This window comes from Capricornis sumatraensis, chromosome 7 (genome assembly GCF_032405125.1).
Source record: "Capricornis sumatraensis isolate serow.1 chromosome 7, serow.2, whole genome shotgun sequence".
NCBI classification, from domain to species: domain Eukaryota; kingdom Metazoa; phylum Chordata; class Mammalia; order Artiodactyla; family Bovidae; genus Capricornis; species Capricornis sumatraensis.
The window spans coordinates 44,566,098-44,582,327 of NC_091075.1; the positions used below are offsets into that span (position 1 = coordinate 44,566,098).

At 41.4% G+C, this 16,230-nt stretch overlaps 1 protein-coding gene across 1 annotated transcript in view; it reads right to left on the minus strand.

Annotated features, from left to right (window-relative positions):
• The window catches only part of ADGRA3 (adhesion G protein-coupled receptor A3), a 128,898-nt gene that overhangs the window by 89,243 nt on the left and 23,425 nt on the right, over positions 1-16,230 (minus strand). Inside the window, exon 2 of the mRNA XM_068975206.1 lies at positions 5,500-5,571. Within this exon, the coding sequence (XP_068831307.1) occupies positions 5,500-5,571 (72 nt within the window). The remainder of the gene's footprint in view (positions 1-5,499; positions 5,572-16,230) is intronic.

A 16,230-nucleotide genomic window follows, 5' to 3' on the forward strand; every position in this document is an offset into this window, starting at 1 on the left:
GTGATGGACAGGGAGGCATGGTGTGCTGTGGTTCGTGGGGTTGCAAAGAGTTGGACAGTGACTGAACTGAACTGATAGCTCAGTTGGTGAAGAATCTGCCTGCAATGCAGGAGACCCCGTTTCGATTCCTGGGTGGGGAAGATCCGCTGGAGAAGGGATAGACTCCCCACCCCAGTATTCTTGGGCTTCCCTTGTGTCCCAGCTGGTAAAGAATCTGCCCGCAATGTAGGAGACCTGGCTTTAATCTCTGGGTTGGGAAGATACCCTGGAGAAGGGAAAGGCTACCCACTCCAGTATTCTGGCCTGTAGAATTCCATGGACTGTATAATCCATGCAATCGCAAAAAGTCTACCCTGGAGAAGGGAAAGGCTACCCACTCCAGTATTCTGGCCTGTAGAATTCCATGGACTGTATAGTCCATGCGATCGTGAAAAGTCACAACTGAGCGACTTTCGTTTCACTTCCCTACTTCCCGCTTATCCCAACCCCTCATTCCAGCAGCCAGAGCATCTGCTTACAGTACGTGCGTGTTAAGTCACTTCAGTCGTGTCTGACTCTTTGAGACCCAATGGATCAAAGCCTGCCAGGCGCCTCCGTCCAAGGGATTCTCCAGGCAAGAATGCTGGAGTGGGTTGCTATGCCCTTCTCCAAGGGACTATCCGGACCCAAGAATCAATCTGCATCTCTTTCATCTCCTGCACTGGCAGACGAGTCGTTTACCACTAGCGCCACCTGGGAAGCCCCTCTGCTCACAGTCAGTCAGTCAGTCAGTCAATAAGTTCAGTCGCTCAGTCATGTCTGACTCTATGCGACCCCACGGACTGCAACATACCAGGCCTCCCTGTCCATCATCAACCCTCAGAGCTTACTCAGACTCATGTCCGTCAAGTCAGTGATGCCATCCAATCATCTCATTCTCTGTCATCCCCTTCTCCTGGCGTCAATCTTTCCTAGCATCAGGGTCTTTTCCAGTGAGTCAGTTCTTCCCATCAGGTGGCCAAAGTACTGGAGCTTTAGCTTCAGCATCAGTCCTTCCAATGAACATTCAGTACTGATTTCCTTTAGAATGGACTGGCTGGATCTCCTTGCAGTTCAAGGGACTCTCAAGAGTCTTCTCCAACATCACAGTTCAAAAGCATCAATTCTTTGGCATTCAGCTTTCTATATAGTCCAACTCTCACATCCATACATGACCACTGCTCACAGTAGCTCACAGTAAAAGCCAAGGTCCTTACAATAACCCTCTAGAATTTGTCCCACCAATACCTCTTTGGCCTCACTCTGGTCTCCTTGCTGCTCCTCAAACACAAGCAACACGTTTCACAGCACAGCTTTTGCACCTACAGGTCCGACTGCCTATAATATTCTTTCCTCAAGGCTCAATGACTTGCTCTAAGCCTTCACACTATCACCATACAAAACTCACATACATAGTGCATAGGTGTGCAAACGCCACTCCCTGCTGTATGTTGCTTTACCCATAGTACAGTCATTCCTTTATTTCCAGGACCGCCACAAACACCAATATCCAGACATTCGAGTCTTTTATGTAAAATGGTATAGCGGAGTCAGTCCTCCATACCATGCAGGATGGAACCTGGAGCAGGGGGACTTGTACTTTTGCTATCAATTTGCTTGCTATGTTTATTCAATTTCTCCCCATCACAACATAAACTCTTTAAAGACAGGACCTTTGACAACAAAGGACTGGGTTCACTAATGAATCCCAATCCTAAGACAGTGTGGGCAATTAATAAATATCTGCTAAACAAATTTAGATTAGCTACTCAGGAAAGACGTAATAGTGATTGAGACAATACTTGTACCAAGCCTTGATATTAGACCATTTACCTTTTTAACGGTTTTAATTAACATGATACAATAAATCTACATCAGTTATCCATGGCACACACTTTTAAAAGAATGTCAACTAATCTTTAAAAAATGTAGATCATCACTAGGAAACTAGTTTCCAAGATGTCAGAAAGAGGTATTATGTCCTAAAAATAAAAACCCCAAACCCTAAAGAAAAACTCAAAAGAATCTAAAAAAGTAAGAGAGTATATATATGCATAACTGATTCACTTTGCTGTGCACCTGAAATTAACACAACCATGAAAATCAACCATACTCAAATAAAAATTTTTAAAGACAAGCACACACACCACACACTCTGCTACTTTCTTATGAGGGACAAAAGCAAATACAAATGATGGAAAACAAGAAAGCTCCCAAACGAAAACCAAACATTTGGAAGAACAATTTGGTAAAGAAAAAGGTTCCATTCTAGATGGAGTTTGTAAGAAGGAGTGTGTCCACCCACACCAATTTTACTTTGTGGAAAAAAAGAGAAAACTAATCCTCTTAAGAAATCCACTCTTCAACCCAAGGGAACTGCCAAGACGGCTTGCCTTGCAGGTTTTTCTCCATCTCTGGGGCACACATGCTAGCTAGTTAATCCAGCCAGCCCCTACTATTCTACTCCAAGCACCCTACCCAGCACTACTAAGCCCATCTCTTATCCTGCATGGTTTGGCTACAGGAACTTTAAAGCCAGACTTTTACAGTTTTGGCCCTAGTCTGATTAATTCCTTGACCTACCACTTGCTTTTTATACTACATCTCATTCTGGGAAGTGTTAAAGGAATAAGTCTGCTACAGTGTTTTCAGGTAATTTTTGAAAGATTTGAAAATGATGTCATTTATACAAACAAGAAGTCATTTATCCGGCTAGCTCAGTCTTAAGTTGGGTTCCCAGAAGCAGCCCAGGACGCTTCTAAAGTACTTCCTGGCAACCAGCAGGATTCTGCAGAGAGAGCGCCCTCTCTCTGTTAACCAGCCCCAAGCCTATCCTGCTGCTCCCTGGGGAAACCCTTCGATATCCGGTCCTAGCCCACACACTTCAGTGGCTACACGATCAGCTCTCCCGCTCCCACGCCATACTGGGTCCTGGGAAATCTGAGATTTTGCTTCCCCAGGAAAGAGGCTTCAGATGCCCCTCTGGATCCAGAACCGTATATTGACTTCACGTGATCTTTTTCCCTGCCTTTATCCCTGTCTCCCCCTCATCCCAGGTAGGAACAGGGAGGAAAGCAAAGACAGAGCCCCTTCCTGGGGACCCACCAGCATGTAAGCTCTATCTATACTCCCTCCACTCTCCAATTAGCCCACAGAGTATGTATCAAGGTAAGGAATAATTTTTCACATCTATTGAAACCTCTTTTCTACGCTTGGACTAGGACTTCAGGAACTCATTGGTCAAAGATTCCTTTTTTCTGTTCTGTTATCCATTCTCCGGAGGCAGAGCAATTAGCAAACAGGTAAGGAAAATATACATGGGTTAATCTATCAAAACACTACATCACTGCCACAGGCTGAACTGTGTACCCCTGGATTTCCTACGTTGAGGTCAAAACCCCAGTACCACAATGCTGTCCACACTTCTGATATGCGTGAACCACCAGAGCAATCCTGGTGCCAAAAGTAACTTATGTTTCTGAACACAAGAGACACCACAGCACCCTGGAGTGCCCATTACCCTTCCCTTGGAAAGGGCAAACCTCGCTAATCCTGCATCACTGAGCACCTACACGCAGGGCCTGATACTGTGCTGTGTGTGACAGAGTATCCGTCAGGCATGATGACTTTTATTACAAGGAACAGAAAACTAAACAGGATCATGCCACCTCTTACGACTCTTAACAGTCCAGAGGGAGTCCTGCTTCAGGGAGGTCATGCCAGCTCCCCTCCACTCACCCGACGGGCCTACCCCACTCTCCTCTGCGCATCAGCTCTGGCCCAAGCCCACAGCATGGTGGCTTCTGTACCAGAAGTCCAACCATCTTTCTGATGACAGGGAGGAAACTCCTCTCCCCAAAGCCCCAAGCAAATCTCAGCTGGATTCAACTGGGTCAGATACCCATTGCTGGACCAGTGACCATGGAATGTGTGTGACGGGTCTCTCAAGGTAAGGCTTGGACACGAGGTGCGGCTAGCATCCTCGGAAGCAAACGGACAATGTGGAACAAGACAGGAAGCCTCGAATGAAAACAGAAAACAAAACAAAAATCTGAGAATTAAGCACCACTGTGTAAAGATCATTTTATAGGTGTGTATGTGTACACATATGTGTGTATATACGATTATATGGACACATGCACACATGAGGGCACTGCTGCTGCTGCTGCTGCTGAGTCACTTCAGTCGTGTCCGACTCTGTGCGACCCCATAGACGGCACCCCAGCAGGCTCCCCCGTCCCTGGGATTCTCCAGGCAAGAACACTGGAGTGGGTTGCCATTTCCTTCTCCAATGCATGAAAGGGAAAAGGGAAAGTGAAGTCACTCAGTCGTGTCTGACTCTTAGCGACCCCATGGGCTGCAGCCTACTAGACTCCTCCATCCACAGGATTTTCCAGGCAAGAGGACTGCAGTGGGTTGCCAGTGCCATATATATGTGTAAATGCATATATTACATGGGTAAATGTAAATGCATTGCTATATATGTATATGTAAATGAGTAGAGGGGAGCTGGAAGGCCTCAATATAACCTAATTCAAAGACATTGGATCTCAGTGAAAGAAAAAGACTAAGAATTCTAGATGCTATGTGCTTAAATAACACATCTGAGATCAAAGCAATAAAGTCCTGTGGGAATCATTGTAGGAGAAGACACCAAGGGAAACGGTCAAGGAAAGGCCACACAGAAGTAGAGAAAAGGAAGAAATGAGAACTAAAAAAATGAGGAAAGTCTGTTATCCAACAGACATGGAGATGCTCACTGTGTGACCAGCTCCCTGCTGTATCTGAAATGTTGTCTGAAACGTATGAGTAACATGGGAACTGGAAACATGATTCTGGAGTAGCATTCAGCATACAAGCAAATTAAAGATCCACCATGCAAAATTCACCCAGGCAAAAAATAAGTGATACTTGTCACACATCTGGTCAGAAGCAAAACGAGACCTAACTGTTAAGCAAAACAAAAGGATCACATTCAAAGACGGCTGAATAAAATATTAAGTTTATACAAAAGTACTTCCCCTTGGATGAGGTTTCTTTTAATTCTACTGAACTAACTTAGAAGGTAAACACATTTCGTGACAGAATTTCAAAACAGCATTGAGGCTTTAAAAGCCACAGGTCATCAAACTATGCTGCACAGCCTGTTTCGTAAGCAAAGTTACATCTACACTGATTCGTGCATGTTCTGTCTACGGCTGCTTTCTCCAGACAGTGGCATAGCTGGGTCACAGTGACAGAGACCACGCGGTCCACAAAGCCTAAACTATTTACTATCTGGCCCTTACCAAAAGCTTGCCCTCCTCTGCTTTAATGTATTGCTTTTTAAAATTCAACTCTGAAAAAAGAAAATAAATTCTGAGATGTTTCATAATTGGGAAAACAATTTTATTTTGAAAAGTTGATAGCTCAGTAACAGACTTACATTGGAGATGTATTAAACAAAATACCAGTAAGAGATGATAATAAAAGAATACTCACAATCTTTCGAGGAGACTTAACCCAGAAAATGAGCCATTCTTCAGCTCGGATATTTTATTGTTACTCAGAATCCTAAAAATGACAAAAAAAAAAAAAAAAAAAAGGTAAGTTGCCTAATATATGTACATCATCAATATCAAAGTAATTTAGCTTGTTATGTTTAAACTATAGGAACTCTAAGAAGTCACTTATTACCCAAAGAATTTTTGAGATGCTTGAAAAAATGGGAGCTTCCTTCTCTTTGAGAAACAACCCAAAATAGCTAATTTGCACATCTTGTCACATCTTAAATTGTTCTTGTCACCCTAAACCAAGATATTTGAAATAAAAAGTCAACATAAAATAGCTCTAAGTTCAGTGTAAGAATAAAGAATGTCTATACATTCACAAAAATTAGTTTATATAAACTGAGTATCTACTTAAAAACTGAAAACTTAGTACAAAAAGAGCTCTACCAAGTACTGACTTGAAAAGAAATACAGGGCTTCCCTGGTGGCTCACTGGTAAAGAATTGGCCTGCCAACGCAGGGGACACTCACTGGCTTGTTCCCTAATCCAGAAGCAGCCCACATGCCACAGAGCAACTAAGCCTGTGAGCCACAACTACTGAGCCTACATGTGCCCTACAGCCCATGCTGCATAACAAGAGAAGCTGCCGCAATGCGCAGCCCACACACCGCATCCGGAGCAGCCCCTGCTCATTGCAACTAGAGCGCTCACACAGAAACAAAGAGCCAGCACAGCCGATAACAGATAAATAAATGAAAAACGATTCCAAAAAGAGAAATACAGTATCTTCCAGATGCCCTTTCAATAATACTGAATATTATTTGCAACTTAACTTGTATACAAATCTGTATGTGTGAAAATATTATACTTTTTGCACACATTCACAGGCAGACACAGGTAGCTGTATTGCAATACTACAACTTATGGATTAGGATGATGTTCTTTAAAAAACTGGAAACAAAAAATTGATTTAAAAGAAGTCCTGGTCGAGCCACCACCATGGCAGAACTTGCCCAAGAGCAGACGATGCGCACGTGGTCTTGCTTCCTCTCCAGGCCTTGTAACTATGTTCCTTTTGCATCTTGGATGCCAATAAGGAATTTCCACACAGAAGGGGAAAATGGTAAAGCTACCTTGCTTGGGAGAGATGGTGACTGCAGCCATGAAGCTAAAAGATGCTTACTCCTTGGAAGAAAAGTTATAACCAACCTAGATAGCATATTCAAAAGCAGAGACATTACTTTGCCAACTAAGGTCCATCTAGTCAAGGCTATGGTTTTTCCAGTGGTCATGTATGGATGTGAGAGTTGAACTGGGAAGAAGGCTGAGCGCCGAAGAATTGATGCTTTTGAACTGTGGTGTTGGAGAAGACTCTTGAGAGTCCCTTGGACTGCAAGGAGATCCAACCAGTCCATTCTGAAGGAGATCAGCCCTGGGATTTCTTTGGAAGGAATGATGCTAAAGCTGAAACTCCAGTACTTTGGCCACGTCATGCGAAGAGTTGACTCATTGGAAAAGACTCTGATGCTGGAGGGATTGAGAGCAGGAGGAGAAGGGGACGACCGAGGATGAGATGGCTGGACAGCATCACGGACTCGATGGACGTGAGTCTGAGTGAACTCTGGGAGTTGGTGATGGGGTGCTGAGATGCATGGGGTCGCAAAGAGTCAGACACGACTGAGCGACTGAACTGAACTGAACTTGGGAGAGTGGAAATAATGAGATAAAATAAATGAAAAAAACAGCCTTAGAAGAGTTAAATTAATGGCTCAAGACCATACTAGGAAATGGCAGAGCTGGAATAGGAACCCTGGTACACTTCACTCCAAACCCCCTGTTCTTCAATATACACCAATGCTGGTCAAGAGACACCCTTACTGGCATTTTAGGCTGAAAACTCTCCATCCCACAAGGTGCTGTACAACTTCAGGGGCAGACTCTTCACACTGGGTACAGGCTGAGAGCTGCCCCCAATCCAGAATGGGCAACACTGTACATACAAATGTTAACAGAACACCCCTGGGTCATAAGGTTTCAGGCACTCATCTTCATTTTGTTTACTCTCATCTTTCTTTAAAACAAGAGTCCATTATGTGTATGAAAGCAAGAGAAAAGAAATAGCCATTTGACTGATCTTCTTTAGTTTGAAGTTAAAAAAAAAAAAAGCTAATGCAAATTAACATTTCACAGCATTTCTGTGATAAAGTCAAGCTTACATGTGCTTGAAGCCCAGCTCTATCATGTGCAATTACACAGGTCAGGAGCAAGTCACTCCATTTCTCTGTAATACAATTCCTCATTTATAAATGGGAAGAACAGTATCTATTGTACCTCATGTAATTCTAGAAAGAAAGCAGAAAACACCTATCACACTCAATGAGTATAATGTTTCAAATTCTATTTCCTTGGTTCTAAGACATACATCTTCCCTCATTTTAATGTTTCTGAAGTCAAAACGCATCTGGCAATCAAAGCATACCACTATGTAGCATTTTCCCTCTCCTCCAACCGGTTACTAAAGCAAGGATAAGGCCTGAACCACTGGAACCAAGAAAAACATGGTGATCAAGAACGTGCCAATTAAAACATCATTTTTTCTAATCAAAGCTGCCAAAGGACTTTAAGTAAAGTAGCAGGCATGGGCAAAAGCAAACTTGGACTTGGACAAGGCCACAAAGGCCACTGTAACAGCATTTCTCCGGCAGTCCACACCCAAGAGCTATCAACCTTGCCTTCCTAAACAGGCAGGGGTCCTAAGCCTAAGAAGCCACCAAGTCTAACAAGAAATATATTCAATGATCTAATTTAAGCATGATTTATACCAAAGAGTTCAGCTTTTGTAAGAGGGGGAGTTAAACAAATGATGGTATACCAAACAACAAAATTGTGCACATCCATTAAAAAATGATCCTTTTAAAGGAAACTTGACAAAAAGGAGAATGCTTATAATCAGTTCAAAAGTAAAGAACAAAACTGACACCATTGACTAGAATGAATATAATGCAGAGACAAAAAGATCTGGAAAAAATATATCACAATGATCACTATCTTGGTGATGAGGCTCCTACTTCTCTCTTAGTCTTTATAATCCTGCAGTATTTTGAAATATCTAGAATGACTCTTCTCTTTGAAACAGACTTCGATGATAAACATAAGAATCTTAATTACCAAGTATAGCTTGAAATTGAGCTAATTTTGAGTATATCTTAGAAATAAACACTGAAGTAAGGAATACTTTATTTCTGCTGAGATTAAAAGCTCACATTTCATTATTTACACTCAAAAAAGATTTATGTAGTGACTACAACTTAAAAGGCAGTTAAAAGTAGTGCAAAGAACAATGTGGTTGCTATCTCAAGCTTTCGAGACCTCACCAGTAATAAGTGACTCAGTCTCTGACAAGTCACTTCACTTTTCTACAGACTTCTGTTTCATCATTTGTAAGACAGAAGAGATTAGGCAAGAATGATCTCCATTCTTAAAAGATGCACCTTCCAACTTCTTTTAATTTTTTATAATTATTCATGTTGTAATGAGCAAAGCTGAAGAAACTGATGGTGACTGAGAATTTACAAGCAATGAACCAAAAGTAAGGAAATAAAGGAAAACTACACAAAGCTACCAAGCTCACTGCCAACCTCTATGCTGTTTCAGAATGAAGAATGAAACCTACACACAGAAGTAGCTTGGGAAAAACTGCCAGGATGGGGACTGAATTACACTCAGCGAGATTTGGTATTGCTTCAGCAAAAGGCCTGTCATTCGCTCAGTCATAAAGGCTTTAGTACAATAAATGACAGACTTTATTGACGAGAGTAAAAGGAAGATATTTTATCGCACTTAAAGAGTTATAACTGTAGCCTTAAAAATATAGTTTACAACCTCATGTTAATATATTCAATCTACATATTACTCGATCTGTTTAAGGATTTTTGTAAGAAAACAGCATCGGTATGAATAAATCTACTCTGCAGACAGTTTTTATACTCAATTTTGAGATAGAGGGACTGCGGAACTAGGAAGTGCATAATATCATGTATCATTATAAACCTAAAACCTATTCATAATCAATATTTTTGCTGACACCTTTGAAATTTCAAACTTTCTAGGAGGTAACTAAATGAAAAATGTAAAACTTGACCAGAGTTACAAAGCTTATATATACTCATTTCTGTTCTATACTGATGATGTCACCACCGCATGATCTACAGGCAACACTCAGAAATGCTTTTATGGGTTCATGCCTCTGGAATTCAAAGTCAAGAAGAGTTTGATGTCCACTGCTACCCCCCAGAAACAAGTTAGTTCGGTGTGTAATCTATGCCTGAAACATGAAAATAAAAAGGAATACGACAAAATGTAGACATGTTTTTTTAAAATCAAAAGGTTATGGAGCAGAAAGAAATAAAAATTCAGCATTACAATTTCTCAGTTGCATGCTATTTCAACTCCCAGAATGGAATGCTGTTCATAGCATCACATTCTGTATGGCAGAAGACACAGAATCATTTTCCTTTTGAGAGGAACTGAAAATATATTTCAAGAGCATTCAGAGCAAACGTTAGGAATATAACTCTTAAAATCAATATAATTTCCTGAAAAAAAAGACGACAGTCAAAAAAGACAAATAAGAAAAAGATAAATAGGGTCATTAGAGTGGGTTGAATGGTGTTCCTCAAAAACGTGTGAAAGTGTTAGGCATCCAGTCGTGTCTGTCTCTTTGTCAGTCTGTAGCCCACCAGGCTTCTCTGTCCAGGGAATTGTGGAGGTAAGAATACTGGAGTAGGTTGCCCATTCCCTTCTCCAGGGGATCTTCCCAACCCAGGGATCAAATTTGGGTCTCCTGCATTGCAAGCAGACTCTTTACATACTGAGCCAGCAGGGAAGACTCCAAAAGGTATACCGAGAACTTGTGAATGCTACCTTAATTAGAAAAAAGCTATCTGCAATGAAGTTAAGGGTTTCAAGATAAAACGCATCCTGGATTAGGCTGGGCTCTAAACACAGTGACAAGTGTCCCAGAAGAGAAAGAAAAGAGGACTCAGAGGCACATGTGAAAACAAGGGCAACCTCAAAAAGAGGAAAAAGAGAAAATGAAAGATAGGCAGATATACCTAATATACAGGCATAATAACCAAAGATTTTCCAGATCTAAGGAAAAGTGCAAACAAAACTATGTTCTTAAATGTAGTGTATTTTTAAAGCTTATTTTTTTACTTTTAAAAATCCATAGCAATGTTAAAAGATACATAATATTTACAACCACTATCAAAGACAAAGGACTGATTTCCCAAATATATAAAGAGCTCTTTAAAAAAAAATCCCCAATAGAAAATCTAGCAAAGGCCAACAGATAGTTCATTGAAAGTACACACTAGTGGATCACAACCACATGAAGGGATATACAGCCTTAATTACAAAAGAAATGCAACTTACTGAAACAGGATGCCATAAATCACTTATCAGAATGGGGGGAAATGTGGTAACACATTTGGACTCAGACGGGAATAGCCACTCACATTTAGCTATAAATTAGTACAATCACTACAGAGGGCAAAAGTACAAATGCATATATAATATGTGATCCATTAATTCCCCTTCTAGAAATTTACCCAAAAGACATACTTTGTTGCTGTTGTTTAGTCAGTAAGTCATGACTGACACTTTTGAGACTGTACCCCACCCGCCAGGCACCTCTGCCCATGGGATTTCCTAAGCAAGAATACTAGAGTGGATTGCCATTTCCTTCTCCAAAAGACATACCTGCACATGTACAAAATATAGTACATGTTAAATATTATATAATCATATATTTAGATAACAGAGTTATGCATTGCTCCATTGTTTATAAAAGCTAATTACTGAATATTTACGTTGGCCCCAGGAATACGGAATTGGTTAAAGTCATCCATTAAATGGATACCATGCAGAATGGGGGATGGGGGCGCAGAGGTGGTGGCGAGGAAGCTTTCAGCTATTCATACAGATCAGACACACTGAAGACTGAGGGCATATATTTACATATTAAATGGTTCCATCCCTTGACATTTTTGATTTGCTAAAATAATAATACAAATTGATTTTCTACTAGATTTATCATGTAGAATAGCACCTGTTACTACATCTTTATCAAGTGCAAGAAAAATAGACAATATGGCTAGGCTATGCTTCTGAGCTGCTAACTTACACAATGGGCACACTGCCTAAACCTTTAGGCCACCTGTGATAAGCTAAAATCAGAAATGTTAACTCCTCGAAAGTGAATGTTTAGTACTTTGCTTCATTTATCCCATTAATGAAAACTGGTTATTTCCCATGTTTTCTTGGGGGCAGCCAAATACAACCCGCCACCTGTTTTCTTGACAACCCATGGGCTCTAAGAATGGTTTTTTATGTTTTTCAGTGGCTGAAAGAAAGCCAAAAGAATGATACTTTATGATACATGAAAAAAATCTATGAAATCCAAATTTCAGTGTTCTTAAAGTTTTATTGCGACACAACGATGCCCATTTGTTCACATATTGTCTGTGGCAGCTTTGATGCTATGACAGCAGACTTGAGGAGTGAAGGAGACTGGCCAGGAAAGTCTAAAATATTTACTGTGTGGCCCGTTACAGAAAAAGTTTGCCAACTCTTGTCTTAGTGTACTCTGTCTCAGCTTATTCTCTGTTTTCAGGCAAATGAAAATCAAATGCTAATTTCTAAATTAATTCTTCCTACCAAGTAAGAACAAGAGTATCTACTGCATTTCAAAACTCTCCATTGATTCGAATAATCTTTATTTTAAAATCACATTTAATTCTGAAAGGCATCAGCAATTACACACATTTTGCCCCACATGCTATCTGTTCATCAATGCATCCTTCTGTTAACTGGATGCATTCATTCATTCCTGCAGAAAGACTTCTGGGTGGTATGCTCTGTCTCTGTGGGTCAAAAAATGTTTTGTCCTTGCTCCATCACATCATCTTGTTTTAACAGCACTTCTCATTATCTGAAATTACTCTGCTCAGATATTGGTCTATTTACATGTCTCCCATGACAAGGTAAAATCCATAAAGCATAGGGGATCTTTTTCAACTTGACTGTCACCACATCCCCACAAAAAAAGGTCATAATGGTGAACACTGGAGAGAGTCTATCTTGCAGCCATTCTTTTCTATTTGGATACACACTCATTCACTCCTCGCAGAACACTATGAAACAGGCACTATTGTTTTTTCAAAGACAGTAACAACAGAAAATTTGCAAGCTGGGCAACTTGCGCAGATTCATATTCAGACCAAGTAGCAGAGTGAAGAGTCAAACAGTGCCTGATACATGAGAGACTCACGGGGCTAAGGGAGGTGCAGTACTAAGATCTCCCTTCTGGACAGAGCCTGTGCAGAAGAGCAGGCAACTGACCACTTCCAGCTGCGACTGTCCAGAAGATCTGCCTCAGTTCCAAGCAGAGGCCACCCACTTTGCAGGCAATGCCAGTCCAGGACTGAGCTCCACAGTGATAAGCAGGTTCTCCATCCCTGGTCAGTACAGACTCCCCAGTAGTCCTGCTCTGCACCAGTGCTTCCTGCCGGGCGGCCAAAACCCTCTCATAGCTGCAGGTAGTCTGCACCACCCAATCTTCCTTCCTTCTCTCTCCTTTCACAGGAGCTAGACTTGCATCCCAATCCAGAGGCTTTCCATAACTTCTGATTCATCTCCTTCTTCCCCTTCCCACCCCGAGTTAGTTTCCAGAGTTACTCTTCTAACCCCGCTCCGGCATGTGCTTCCCACAAGATCCAACTGATAAGACACCTACAATATCTGTTCGGTAAACGAGTGAAATAAAATTATGGCTGGGTTTAAGGTTCTGTGTTCAAAGATCCCTCTATAAGGGATTAATGATACAACATCTACAATATCCAAGCACCCAGTCATACAGATGAGACATAAATTTCAGTCCCATGCTCATTTCTTCTTCTCTGAGACCTACTGAAAAAAGTTTGGAGGGGGCAGGGGCAGGAATAAAAAAAAAAATCTACCAGAAAATGCCTAGATTTCTTTTATGTGCATGTGTGTTCAGCTGTGTCTGATTCTTTGCAACCCAACACAGACTCCTCTGCTCGTGGGATTTCCCAGGCAAAAACACTGGAGTGGGTTACAATGCCCTCCTCCAGGGGAACTTGCCAACACAGGGATGGAAACCGCATCTCCTGCATGTCAGGCGGATTCTTCACCACTGAGCCACCTGGGAAGCCCCTTCCTCTTTTAATACTGCGGTAAAAGTGGTCTTAATATACTTTCCCCCACATTTTAACCCTTCTAAAATTAGGACCATCTTAAAATAGAAATTTTAAAAAATGTCCAGCTGCTAGAAAAAGGAATCAGTTATCAGTAGCTTTTCCTACTGGCAAATACACAAACTGTGGCTGAATGTGAAGTCTGGATCCTTAATGATGGCTTAATGTTGATACATTAAGGTTTCACCATGATACAGCACTGAAATAAAAAGTCATGTAATGGGAGACTGCATATTATATGACAGTCAGCATAATTAAAGGCAGCAGAAATGTTAAATCTCCCAGAATTTAACATTTAGGAGAGGCTGGTGGGATTCATTCATGTGTCATGGAGAACTATTATTCAAGCAGCTCACATCTCTCATAAGCTACCAGCTAATTTATAAGCAAAGCAGTTAAACTTCAATGAAACATGATTCAATGGAGTTGGAGGAAGTTTGTTAAATTAACCAAATAAAAAGTACAAATAAAACCCTAATATTCCTTACAAACAGCCAAATTATACTGCCAAGTCTAAAGATGCAAAAGAGAAAGTCAAGATCACTTATAAAAAGCTCAGTAGTTTACAATACATGCACCATGCTGTCCAATATCTTAAAATACATATATCATTTATACATAGAAAAGAAAAGGGGACTGATAAAGAAGTAAAATGTTATTAATAGTCAAAACTGGCAAATCTGGGTATAAAATGAGGATTCTGACCATTATTCATATTCTTTCAACTTTCATGTTTGAAATTATTTTCAAAGAACAGTATAAAAAGTTTTGTATTAAAATGACACTTTGCATGACAAGAACGGTGAAGTGCTTCAGAAGATTTCTAAATGAGATGGCTGAGTGTCCACTTCAGTACTGAAGAAGTGGTATTTCACGGTGTGGGGAAAAAACACTGACATTTTTAAAGAAATTACCTCCCTTAGAAAAAAAGCTGTTTGGAAACAGGCATCTGACTGTTGATGGCATCTTAGCAGCAAATATTGGCTGCTTTTTTCTTCTCCATCTGTTCCTCAAGTTGGTTGGATACAGGCGCTCGTAGACCCACCCTTCACATCTCTCAATTCTTCTTCATAATTCTTAAACCTTCTGCTTTGAATTTTAGAAGAAATCCTCAGCTCAGTTTTCCTGAGCACTAATTTTCTCAGTCTGATGCGGTTCCTATTTTAATCTCGAGCCCATGTGCTGCCCCCAGCCGCCAGTCTAACATTACAACCTCAGGGTTAATGTCTCCAATTGCCTCCTTTTCTCTGTAACTCCTCAACAGCTGTTGCTTTCTGGATTTGTCCTTCTCTTGGATCTGAGACTAGGGATTACAAGTTTCCTGTATTAACTTCTTGATCATCCTGCTGATCTCCTCTCGCATGCCTGATGACTCATGGTTGCTTGCTCATCTTTACAAATGGAGGTCTGGATCAATGCAGATTCCCCGCTGCAGGCGGTTTCTTGAGCACATATGAAAATAATGGGGAAAGGGAGTTGAGCAAAAAGCATTCATCTCTAGGCACAAAGTCTAATAATCCTTGGAAAGTAGGGACACAAACCTGGGGTCCCCAATGACGAAAACTTCAACTTCTGGCTACAGTAAGCTACTGGTATTCTGCCTGGACAAATCTCCCAGCTTATTAAGAACTCCGCTAAAGGGCTTTACTGCAGAAGTGAACCCTACCACCAAGCCCACTGAGTCAAATACAATGAGAGCTGGTTCCGAGCTATTCATTCCTGGCCATCACTCTCCTCACCACTTCTGCTGCCACTCCCTGGAGTTTCAATTCTTGGGAATCTTCCAGGATCCTGTGAAGAAAACTTCATTTGCGCAGTCACTCCCTCTTCTGTCTCTATTGGGTCGTAAGTTCCCGCGCCGTGCAGTTTCACCATCAATCTGATCCCATCTGTTTTATTTATTCCACTGCATCCTCAGTGCGCCTGGAGCACTGCAGCACCTTTCTCAGTTTTCAGCCCCATTAGTTACGGGTCTGTTCATATTTTCATGTTTCTTCTGTCATTTTCAACAGAATTTTGGAAGCAAAGAAGAAAAAGTAAACAAGTGTGGTTCAATGTATATCCACTGAGGGGGTTGTAAAAGAGTCATTTCCTAACAGTGGAGGGCTCCCTCTCTCTGCTGCGTCCTCTCTGGACACTACACGACTGGGGTCAGGCTTCCTGTCTGGCCCATCCCGGCCCGGCACACAGGGAGGCTAGCCTTTCCCTCTGTGTTGCCAAAACCCAAAGAAAAATCTCAACCACCTTTCACTTGGAAGAAAGATGACATTTAATCACAAGGGTACCTGCTTAAAACAATGTCTCATACGTCCACCAAAGGTAAAGCTCCAGATGCCCTGTAAAACAACCAGGTGTCGTGAGTGCCACAGGCATGTAGTTCAGCATCCAACCGCCAAAGGCTAAACAAGGGTGTGGAGTCGTATGTGGGGGAGGAGATGCGAGA